The sequence below is a fragment of the Mesoplodon densirostris genome, chromosome 9 (assembly GCF_025265405.1).
Source record: "Mesoplodon densirostris isolate mMesDen1 chromosome 9, mMesDen1 primary haplotype, whole genome shotgun sequence".
NCBI lineage: Eukaryota > Metazoa > Chordata > Mammalia > Artiodactyla > Ziphiidae > Mesoplodon > Mesoplodon densirostris.
In genome coordinates, this window is record NC_082669.1 from 51,962,269 (window position 1) to 51,974,665 (window position 12,397).

The 12,397-nt window shown below is 39.8% G+C and overlaps 2 protein-coding genes across 3 annotated transcripts in view; one reads left to right on the forward strand and one right to left on the reverse strand.

The window, feature by feature from the left end:
• Positions 1–7,633, reverse strand: part of UMAD1 (UBAP1-MVB12-associated (UMA) domain containing 1) — a 242,066-nt gene extending 234,433 nt beyond the window's left edge. Inside the window, exon 1 of the mRNA XM_060108310.1 lies at positions 7,487–7,633. The gene's annotated coding sequence lies outside the window, so the exon portion shown is untranslated. The remainder of the gene's footprint in view (positions 1–7,486) is intronic.
• A 206-nt stretch (positions 7,634–7,839) lies between these two features.
• RPA3 (replication protein A3) lies at positions 7,840–11,277 on the forward strand. 2 transcript variants are annotated; one of them, XM_060108449.1, is made up of 4 exons: positions 7,840–7,917; positions 9,316–9,390; positions 10,215–10,323; positions 10,894–11,277. In XM_060108449.1, exons 1-4 carry the CDS (start codon positions 7,891–7,893, stop codon positions 10,974–10,976), a joined length of 294 nt encoding a protein of 97 aa, XP_059964432.1. In that variant the 5' UTR covers positions 7,840–7,890; the 3' UTR covers positions 10,977–11,277. The 2 variants fall into 2 exon arrangements, with proteins under 2 accessions (XP_059964432.1, XP_059964431.1); XM_060108448.1 differs by having other exon boundaries at positions 7,845–7,989.
• The last annotated feature ends 1,120 nt before the right edge of the window (positions 11,278–12,397 follow it).

Here is a 12,397-nt window from a genome sequence, read left to right on the forward strand (position 1 = left end):
CTAAAAGAGTACTTGTGGTAATGTCTTAAATATAAATATATATTTTTAATGTATGGCTAACCCAATAAAAGAATTTTAAAAATCTATAGAAGCCAGAAAAGAATCTATAAATCCACAAGGGTATATGCAAATACTAGAGTTAACATTTTCCCTGTGGCCACTTTTGATTTCTAATGGCTAAAAGCCTGGGTTTTAATTATCCATGTCCCACAGGGAAAAAGGACAAAGTCTGTGGCTAAACATCTTTGGAAAAAGGAAACAAAGATCTTCTCTGGAGTAAAATACCCTCAAACTAAACCTCAAAAAAATCAACAAAAAAGTTCCAAGAAACATGAATTCATAATCAAAAAATACTGTACAAATAAAGAAATAAGCCACAGTAAGCAAGAGTCAACAGAATCAAAAAACTCTACAGAATCAGACCCATCAAGACTGTGGGTATCAAAACTAGACCATAAACAGACTTACTTTATATTCTGTAATATATGGAGAAATAAAGGGAGACCTAAAACTATGACAAAAGAGTATCAATAAAAACTACTACGATTTGTAAAAAGAACCAAACAGAACTTCTAGAAACAAATAAAAACTAGTATTGACATTAAAGCAAATGACTCACAACTGCATAAAGAATTAGTAAACTGGAAAATTAGAAAAAATTATCCAGAATTCAGCACAAAGAATCAAAACCACTGAATTCTAAAACAGAGATCAAGAGCACATGAGGTCCTTCCTACTTCTAATCGGAGTTCCAGAAGGAGTTAGAGAATAGGAGAGAAGCAATATTCAAAGAGATAATGGTTGAAAATGTCCAAGTGCTGATAAAGACAAGATTATCGGATTCACAAAGCACAACATATTCACCAGAAAACTAAATAAAAGAACTCCTCATCAGGATACATTATACAGTAAAACTGCAGAATACCAAAAACAAACTGAAGATCAAGCAGATAGAGACATGAAAGAACAAAATCACAATTTAAAAGAAAAGCAAATATTATAAGAGTAAAATAATATCAGAGTAGTCTTGAGAGAAATTAATTGTCCATTTAGAATTCTATGTAGATAATAAACCTATCTTTTGAAAACAAGGATGAAATAACAATATTCAGAAAAACACAAACTGATGGAATGTACTGCCAACAATTCTCACTGAAAGAACTTCCGAAGAAGGTACCTCAAAAAAAGGGGGGGGGGCAGGAAACAACAACAGAAAAAAAGTTGGGACGTAAAAATAAATAGTAAGTGAAGAAAATGATACATATATGAATAATTCCAAGCAAATACTAACTGCATAAGATAATAATAATGCCTAATTTGTGGAGTTAAAAGGAATCAAGATAGAACTAAAACTCTAGACAACAGCATACAATTGGAAAAAGGTCAGTGAAGTTGTAGGTTCTTGTCTTGACACAGAGTAAAGTAACTTTAGACTTTAATGTGTTTGTTAAAGCGTGACCACAAAATATTTTATTAAAGAATATGTAACATTCAAACTAATAGAGAGGAATAAAGTGGAATTATGGAAAAAAACAAAAAGTCAATTCAAAAGAAGGCAAGAGAGGAGAAAAAATCAACAACAACAACAACAACAAAGCAGAACACACAGGAAGCACAAAATGACTGTTAAAATGAATCCAAAAATATCAGTAGCCACAATCGATGTAAATGGAAAAAAGATAGAAAAACTAAACCTCTAGCTATATGCACCATTTACGAGAGAAACACCTAAAACATAAGGACCCAGAAAAGTTGAAAGTTATCAGGCCAACACAGACACAAATACCACAAGGGTCACACAGTATAAATATCAAATAAGGTGTATTGGTGATAACATAAAAAGCACAGAAGTGGCAAAGCACTCATGATCCACCAAACACTAGTGTTCCCAGAAAAAAAAAATCCAGCTTCCACATAACCATTCCAGACTTCACATTATACTGCAAAGCTATGGTAATCAAAACGGTGTGGTACTAGCACAGAAATAGACATACAGATCAATGGAAGAGAATAGAGAGCCCAGAAATAAACCCACACACCTACAGGCAATTAATCTTCAACAAAGGAGGCAAGAATACACAATGAAGAAAAGAAATTCTCGGGCCTCCCTGGTGGCGCAAGTGGTTGAGAGTCCGCCTGCCGATGCAGGGGATACGGGTTCGTGCCCCGGTCTGGGAGGATCCCATATGCCGCGGAGCGGCTGGGCCCGTGAGCCATGGCCGCTGAGCCTGCGCGTCCGGAGCCTGCGCGTCCGGAGCCTGTGCTCCGCAACGGGGGAGGCCACAACAGTGAGAGGCCCGCATACCGCAAAAAAAAAAAAAAAGAAATTCTCTTCAACAAGTGGTGTTGGGAAAGCTGAACAGCTACAAGTAAGTCAATGAAATCAGAACACTCCCTCACACCATATACAAAAATAAACTCAAAATGGTCTAAAGACCTTAATATAAGACATGACACCATAAAACTCCTAGAAGAGAACATAAGCAAAACATTCTCTCATATAAAATGTAGCAGTACTTTCGTAGATCAGTCTCCCAAGGCAAAAGAAATAAAAGCAAAAATAAACAAATGGGACCTAATCAAACTTAAAAGCTTTGGCATAGCAAAGGAAACCATAAACAAAACAAAAACATAACCTATGGAATGGGAGAAAATATTTGCAAATGATGTGACTGACAAGGGGTTGATATCCAAAATATACAAACAGCTCATATAACTCAACACTGAAAAAACAAACATCCCAATCAATAAATGGGCACAAGACCTAAATAGACATTTTTCTAAAGAAGACATACAGATGGCAAACAGGCACATGAAAAGATGCTCAACATAGCTAATTATTAGGGAAATGCAATTCAAAACCACAATGATGTATCACCTCACACCTGTCAGAATGGCCGTCATCAAAAAGTCTACAAATAATAAATGCTGTGGAGGGTGTGGAGAAAAGGGAACCCTCCTACACTGTTGGTGGGAATGTAAATTGGTGCAGCCACTATGAAATACAGTACAGAGGTTCCTTAAAATACTAAATTAGACTACCACATGATCCAGCAATCCCACTCCTGAGCATATATCCAGAAAAGATGAAAACTCTAATTAGAAAAGATACATGCACCCCAATGTTCATAGCAGCACTATTCACAATAGCAAAGACACAGAAACAACCCAAATGCCCATAAACAGATGATTGGCTTAAAAAGAGGTGGTATGGGGTTTCCCTGGTGGCACAGTGGTAAAGAATCCGCCTGCCAATGCAGGGGACATGGGTTCAAGCCCTGGTCTGGGAAGATCCCACATGCTGCAGAGCAGCTAAGCCCGTGCTCCACAACTACTGAACCTGGGCTCTAGAGCCCGCGAGCCACAATTACTGAGCCCACGTGCTACAACTACTGAAACCCGCACGCCTAGAGCCCATGCTCCACAACAAGAGAAGCCACCGCAATGAGAAGCCGGTGCACTGCAACGAAGAGTAGCCCCTGCTCGCCACAACAAAGGAGAAGCCCGCGAGCAATAACGAAGACCCAACACAGCCAAAACATAAGTAAATTTAAAAAGAAAAAGGAGGTAGTATATGTATACACACACACAGAGTGGACGATTACTCAGCCATAAAAAAGAATGAAATACTGCTATTTCCAGCAACATGGATGAACCTAAAGAATATTATACTAAGTCAGTCAGACAGAGAGAGACAAATACTATATGACATCACTTATATGTGGAATCTAAAAAATAAAAAAATTAAATCTGTATACAAAACAGAGGGCTTCCCTGGTGGCGCAGTGGTTGAGAGTCCGCCTGCCGATGCAGGGGACACGGGTTCGTGCCCCAGTCCAGGAAGATCCTACATGCCGCGGAGCGGCTGGGCCCGTGAGCCATGGCCGCTGAGCCTGTGCATCCAGAGCCTGTGCTCCGCAACGGGAGAGGCCACAACAGTGAGAGGTCCACGTACCGCAAAAAAACAAAACAAAAAAAACAGAAACAGACTCAGACATAGAAAACAAACTTATGGTTACCAAAGGGGAGAGGGAAGCATGGAGGGATAAATTAGAAGTACAGGATTAACAGATATAAACTACTACACATAAAATAGATAAGCCACAAAGATTTACTGTACAGCACAAGGAACGATATTCAATATCTTGTAATAACCTATAATGGAAAAGATTCTGAAAGGAATATAAAACTGAGTCACTTTGTACACCTGTAACTAACACAATATTGTAAATTAATTATACTTCAATTAAAAAAAATAAAAAGAATCCAGGCTCCACACATTTGGGCAATTCAGTCATAATGGAAGCTTACTGCTTAAAGAAGTGCCTTGCTAGGAAGGAGCTGCTGGAGCCCACAGGCTGGTATCAGTCTGCTCCTCCTTTGAGCTGAGACCTGCTAAGTCAGCTCTCTGATAAGCCACCAAAGAGATGAGGAAATGAACATCCAAGCTCATGAGTCTTGCCTCCCTTAGGTGAAGTACTGGAAGGAAAAAGAGACAGCAAACAAATTCTAACAAAAAGAAAGCCGATGTGTCTACAGTAGTAACAACAAAATTAACTTTAAGGCAAAAAGCATGATTTGAGATAGTCACTACTTCATCGCACCATTTTATTTCATAATCTTCATCTTGTATGTAGTGAAAACCAAATCTTCAAAAAAATATAGCACAAGTCATCAGAAGTTCAAGGAGAAACTGCCAATGCTACCATTTGCAATTATCTCTATAATTGAGACATTAATCAGACAAAAGGTAAGAAAACAGAAATAGCTGAATACTGCAATTAACAAGTTTGATCCAATAACTGGAAAACACAAATATTTTCTGAAGAATACATGAAACATTTGCAAAAACTTGATGTCTTAAAGCAAGTCTCATACTTTCACAGAGTTAGTATCAGACAGACCATACCATTTGATGATAATGTAATTACACTAGAAATTAACAGCAAAACAACTCTAATAAATAAAACCTATATATTTGGAAACAAAAACAACCCTTGAATCAAAGAAGAAATATGCTGTAAACTAGAAAATATTTAAAACTTAATGATGATGAACATCTACTTACGAAAAACTTGTGGGATATGCCTAAAGCAGAAGGTACAGGTTACTATACCGAACCCAGAACGTTTTACAGGTGAGTTCTACCTAACAGTCAACGAACAGGTGATCCAAGTTTACACAAAATCTAGAGAATAGAGAAAACACTCCACAACTGATTTCATGAGACTACTCTAATGCTAATAATACCAAAATCTGACAAAGACTATATACAAGCAAGGAAAACTACAGGGCAGTCTCACTCATGAACATGAATGCAAAAATCCTAAACAAAACAATAGCAAATCAAATCCAGGAATATGAAATAAAAGACATCATAACCAAGTTGTGTTTCTTCCAGGAATGTGAGTGTTATTCACCACTGAAAAATATATTCATTTCAATCATCTCAAGGCAAAAAAAATGCATTTGATCAAACTCCATAAACACTTAGTTAAAACTTTTATCAAACTAGAAAAGGAAAGGAAAGGTCTTAACCTAATAAGTAGAACTCCAAGTTGTGAAGGACTTCCGGGAGGGCTCTTTAAAGGGAGCTGAGTCCCATTAAGGTAGACCCTTTTGTCTGCCCACTTCTTTGCTGCTTGGAATGGGGACTACATGGCTGGTGTTCTACCACCTACCCTGGTCTATGAGGTGATGTGGATCAACGGGAATTCTCCTACACTCCTGACAGGAGGATAAATCGGTACTACGCCACTTACGAACGGCTACACGCGTGATAAAACTATACAGAAAAGAGAGTGTTTCTTTCTGGATGGTAGAGAGGAGGACTTAACTGAGGATGCCCACCCCTAATGGTGACGTTCCATTTCTTACTCTAAATGAGAGGCCCACATGGGCTCACTTCATTTCTCTGGAAACTATACGTATCAGCTATATATACTCTTCTCTGTGCATTAGATAACACGTAATAAATTTCACGTGACTGAAAAAATATCCAGGAAGCTATTTTAAATTATCTTCTTGCTCATCTCCCTGTTTAGAAAAAAAGATGCTCTTGGTAGGCAAAAGTGCTTTTTTTAATTGTTATAAAACAGTGCTATTAGCATCTGGTGCTTTAAGGGCTGCTCGTTAAAAAACAATTGCTATTAAAGATATTCATGTGTACTCTATCCTATATAATGCGATCAACTTGGTTTCCAAACCCTCAAGTGCAGATGTTAAGGCTCTACACGGAATATAAAAGAGGCTCTGCTCACTTGTACCGACAACCACTTTTTTATGCACCAACTGACATGCACCCTGCATCTGCTAACGAAATCCTTCAGATGTTTCAGTGACAGCAACATTAAAAAGCAAATATATTTACATAGATGCTAAGTGCTAAATAAACACGGAGAGATGCAAACTATCATTTAATTACGGCACATCAGATTTCCATCTTAAGTTGCCGAGTGATGTCTCAAACTGGAACTTCTTAGCTTAAGGCAACTGCGGGACTAAACTGGAGACTCTAGATAGGTACCTGAATTGGCTTTAGGCAAATTGATGGACTCGGTTTCCAAAAAATAATAATATCCGCCACCCCCCCGATTTTTTTTTTCCCAATTTCCGGAGCACCGTTGGCAGGTTTTTTTTATGAGCACTCATTCGGAAATATCGCTGGCAAGACAGGTATCAAATCCTGGAAGATAAAGCCCCCAAAATCAACAGCCACATGAGCCAGCAACAGATTCAAGAATCCCCTTAAACCTCCTTCAAACGCGTTATCCTCCACACCTCCTCATCTCCCCTCCAGAGTCCTGAGGTGTGGAAAGCAATAGGGAAAAAGATTCCTGGGGAGTTAAGAAGAAAGAGTCCGTAAATCATATGGACAAAACTCAGTCAGCTGGGACCTTGCCATTGAGTTATCTAACTTCCTCATTCTGCAGATAGGTAAATTATGTCTCAGGAAGAAACGCACCTGCTCAGAATCTAACAGCCATTTAAATTCGTCTCCTCTCCTAGCCCAGTGGTCCTTCCCTCACCCACTCCCAAATGCTTCAATTCGTTGCTAACAGTGAGGTGAGAAAACCCGCACCTCCACAGTGTGCCCAAAACGTCGGGGCTAGAAAGGGTCATAGAGATAATGGGGTCAGGCCCCTCCTCTCACAGGTGGGGAAACTGACGAAGGAAAGTGACGCAGCTGGGGCGGTAAATCAGCGACCCTCTGCCACCGAGCAGCAGGAGCTTCACAAAGGCTATGAAAATCACTGGCGACCCCACTTCTCGTTTCCAGAAGGGCAGGGGTCAAAAGGAGACCCGCTCCCTAGATTTCATTCAGCAAGAACCCCGCGCTTCCCAAGCAGAAGTGGGAAGAGGGGAGGCGGGGAAATGCTAACAGCTGGTGGCGCAGCACCGAGAGTGCCATGGCGAAACAGGTACCCACTCCCGCCTCTCTCTTCCGCAACAGTAAGGCTGCGGCGACTCCCGCGAGAAGAGGTACCTGAGGCTCACGCCGCAGTCCCCCGCCGCACCAGCACAGGAGCCCGCCACCCTGCTTCCGGGGTTAAGTCGCGGCGGGGAGGACCGAGCCCTCAAAAGGGAGCCTCAGCCCCGCCCCATCCAAGCCCCGCCTCCACGTACGCTTCGCGGAAGACTCAGGTAACTTCCGGGACGCCGCGCGTCACTAAGCAGCCGATCCCCACTTCCGGACGGGTCCTTGCCTTTTTCTTCGCTTTCGGGTGACTGCGCGATTGCAATCGAGATTTCCGTGCGTTTGATTGGTGGAGCGAGAGAGCTGGTCTCCGCCGATTGGTTTCGGAGGAATCCGCCCCGTAGACGTCCGTTGGGCGCACAGTCTCAGTTGTCCGCTAGTTTCCGGCCGGCTGCCGGCCTTGTGTTGCAATCATGGTGGACGTGATGGAGTCGCCCAAGGTGCGCATCAACGCCAGCATGCTAGCTCAGTTCATAGACCAGCCCGTTTGCTTCGTAGGGAGGCTGGAGAAGGTGCGCACACTCACCACCCTGGGCTCCTTGGGGGAGGGGATCCGTGACAGGGTGGCGGCCTCAGGGTGTGTAACGGAGGGTGAAGGAGGAGGGACAGCCTTATAGCATCACTGCGCTCCCCATTGCTTTATTTCTCACAAGGGAACTTTTTGCACACTTTTTAACCATTGCAGCCCTATTTTGGCGCCGCTTTTAGGACGCGGAATCGCAGCGTTTTCGAACGCGCTCCTTTCTAAATTCTAGCGTCCCACCCTCGTTTGTGTTTACTTAAAGGAAATTATAGACACAACTCCATCTACTTCCTGATTTTTTAGTTACCCAGGTTTGACAACTAGTCCAGTTTTCTTGTTTCCTTCTTTTATGCAGTTTCCTCTTAGACTTCGTTTTCTCGTTGAAGTCGCTTTTCTATAAAACATTCTTTGATTGTACTTCACTGATCCAATACCTGTCTGTTATTTTACCCCATTATTAGAGTGCAGCCCCTCATCCTGCTGGTGAGAAGCAGGCCCAAAGTGTCGGGATCAGGGAACCGAGAAAGCTTTTGTGTAAAGGCTTATTAGTTTATTTCAGTCACATATCTTCTTAAAATAGGTGTATTCGGACTTCACAGATAGGGAAGTTGGTTAGGAGTAGTGTATGGTTCAAGGCCGCAGTAAGTAGCAAAGCTGTCATACAAACGAGGTCTGACTGCACTCTGTCGCAGTCTTACAGGACTAGAACCCAGGTTTTCTGACAACCAGTTCTCTCTTTACTTCCTCATGCCTAATTTTTAAAAACATATCCTCTGTGGGAATACGTACCATTTAAATCATGGGTGGCAGTAGATCTCACTTTTAGATAATATGGACTCTTTAATTGTTTTTAGCATAGGGTTGCCAGATTTAGCAAATAAAAAGGCAGGACACATTTGTATGGAAAATGTTTGTTGTTTATCTGAAATTCAGATTTAACTGGGCATCGTTTGATCAGGTATGTATGCTAACACACGATAATGTGAACCAGTTGAACTGTTCAAAAACAATTATTTTGGGCCTCCCTGGTGGCGCAGTGGTTAAGAGTCCGCCTGCCGATGCAGGGGATACGGGTTCGTGCCCCGGTCTGGGAGGATCCCATATGCCGCGGAGCGGCTGGGCCCGTGAGCCATGGCCGCTGGGCCTGCGCATCCGGAGCCTGTGCTCCGCAACGGGAGAGGCCACAACAGTGAGAGGCCCACATACCGCAAAAAGAAAAAAAAAAAAAAAAACAATTATTTTGTGTGCATCGATTAAGTAAGTTTGGGTCAATCTGCTCATCTTTTGTCAAACTTTTAATCTTTTTATTTTTCAGATTCATCCCACTGGGAAAATGTTTATTCTTTCAGATGGAGAAGGAAAAAATGGAACTATTGAGTTGATGGAGCCTGTATGTTTTAAGTATTAATTCTATGTATATTATAATTAATTCTTCATCTTGTTTTCGTTTGTTGCTCATGTTTCTGATTCTTGGAGTGGATGTATAAAGGACCAGCTTATCAAACTTCTCTCTCTCTAAAATCAAATATTTGTCCTCTTCTTACATTATATTTCTCTTTACATTTCTAACCAATGATTGTTTGGGCTCTGTCATTTTTTAAATACACCCCTTAAATGCTGGGTGACAATTCTCATTCCTTATGAAAATCACATAAGAAAAATCTGTTTAAATCACTTTTTCCTTCCTCAAGAGTTTTATGTTTTTAAAATTCGGTTTTCTATTTTTGTTTACATTTATTTTCAGTTGTCACTTACTTGTTTTTACATTTTATGTTTATTGTACTTAAAAATATTTTCTTGGTCTTTTATGAAGACAGATCTGTATGCTGTTTGGTTAATGGATGCAGAACACACTGTACAAATGTAGTTAATAGAAAGTTCCTTTCAATGGGTCCTTTTAAACAAATTACTCCTTGTGGAAATGCTGAACATTCTCAGTATCTTTAAGTGATTTTGTCTTCAACTTAAACATTTAACTGTATCTTTGGACCCAAAGCCACTGCTGAAGGTAACAGGACTAGTGACATGCTAACAGTAATAAGTACTCAAACATTTTTTAACAAGTTTTAATTCCATTTTTATATTGATAAATTTTAAAATTATTTTGTTACATGAAATGAAAGATAAGGTTAGTAAACTGTAGAACAATTTTCCAAGTTAATTATCAACTGAAAATGTGATAACACCAAGTTGACATTTTGTTCTTTGTGTTAGCTTGATGAAGAAATCTCTGGAATTGTGGAAGTAGTTGGAAGAGTAACGGCCAAGGCAACCATTATGTGTGCATCTTATGTCCAATTTAAAGAAGATAACCATCCTTTTGGTAAATAAAACATTCTGTAATTCATGGAATTAGGTGGAAAACAGTTTTATTTTTAATTTGCTATATCTTGGTCTTGAGTTTCCGTCCTGCTACATTTTCAATTTCTATAGAATTTCCTGATCCCAAAGGAAAATGGTAGGACATTTTGGCCTGCTTCTAAACAGTGCTTGTGTATGTAAGAAACTCAACAAAGATTAATTAATATTTGTGGAAAGAAAAGTTTTTTAAATGGGGTAAACAAAAATAATGTTAATAGTTTTGTTTGTTTGATTTTAATATATAGATTAAAGGCATCAAATAATGCACAGCACCTAAAACACAACCAGGCAAGAACTGTGCCTGTATAATGGATGTCAAAATGGGTGGTCTCCTATACTCCATGTCTTTTATTTTTTGGAGCCATAGTTAAATAACTATGATGATCTATATCTCAGTTTTAGGAAATGGATTGTGAAAACAAGTTGACCTCTAAAAGGGAGAGAAAAGAGAAATAGGTATAACTCTTTAGATAGTAATTGATGTTACAGCTTTCCACTGTAGATTAAATGTTTGCTGAACTGTTTCTTTCAGATCTTGGACTTTACAATGAAGCTGTGAAAATTACCCATGAGTTCCCTCAGTTTTTTCCTTTGGGGGTTGTGCAGTATGGTTGAACTTGATGAATTTTTTATGATTGCTAATGAGCTACATTGAAGATTATTAAAGGAGGCCCCTGATATTTAAAGGAGAGATTCCTGTGATTTTTAATACTTTTATTTGTTCTCTTTTTAATTTCATTTACCTAATGTTATTAGATATTCCAGTATGCCATTTTCAACAGAACTGGTTTATTGACAGTTCTCACCTAAGTCCTAATAAAGAATCATTTCTCTGGCATATGGTCAGATTAGATGCAAGAAAAAAGCAGCTGGCTGAGTTTAGTTTTCTGTTTTATTAATAAACGTTTAAATGATACATATCGTTGGTCATATCATTCTTATTCTTTTAGTCATCTATTCAGGCACAAACTTGGAATTTCATAGCTGTAAGGTCAGGACTTAGACTTACCAAATGAAACCCTGGGCCAATTGTGTTAAGAATTTACTTGCTACCTCATGAATTACACCATGTTGATTACTTCCTTGACACTCTGTGAAAAATGATTTTATTAAAACAGCAAATAGAATCCAACATCTTATGTAATTTGTGAGTACCTACCTTAGTCAGGGCTCTCTAGAGAATCAGAACCAATAGGATATATATGGAGATATATATATATATATATATATAATTGTTAGGCAGATTGGCTTACATGGTTATAGAGGCTGAGAAGTCCTGGGATCTGCCATCCACAAGCTGGAGAACCATGAAAGCCGGTGGTATAATACAGTGCGAGTCCGAAGGCCTGAGAATAAGGGAAGATGATGGTGTAACTCGCAGTCTGAAGACCTGAGAACTGGGAGGACACTGGTGTAAGTCCCAGAGTCTGAAGGCCCCAGAACCTGGAGCTCCAGTGTCTGCAGGCAGGAGAAGATGGACATTCCAGCTCAAGGAGAGAGCAAATTTGCCCTTCCTCTGTCATTTTGTTCTATTTGGACTCTCAACGGATTGAATGATGCCCACCTACTTTGGCAAGGGCCATCTTTACTCAGTCTACTGATTTAGATGCTAATCTGTTCCAGAAACACGCTCACAGATACACCCAGAATAATGTTTTACCAGCTATCTGGGTATCCCTTAGCTCAGTCATACTGACATATAAAAGTAACCATCATAGCATCTCTTTCTCAGGATTTTAAAACTGAGCATTCACTAGGCCAAAAAGGGGATACCTGATCATTAAAACAGTTGGTGGAATCATTTAATTTTTTTTTAAATTCTTTTCAACTGTCATTATCCTTAATATGAAATTCCTACTGACTTGTACTTCATACCACCAAGTACCATTGGGAGTGGGCAGGCACGGGTGTTGCAAGTGTAGGACAGTAATACAGAGTAACTGGTGACCTATGTGGCCACAAGTTTTCTGGCCTGACCCATTTTCTTCAGTGAGGAAGTAAACTAATTCTAAATCCATTTAGGTTGTAAATTATAC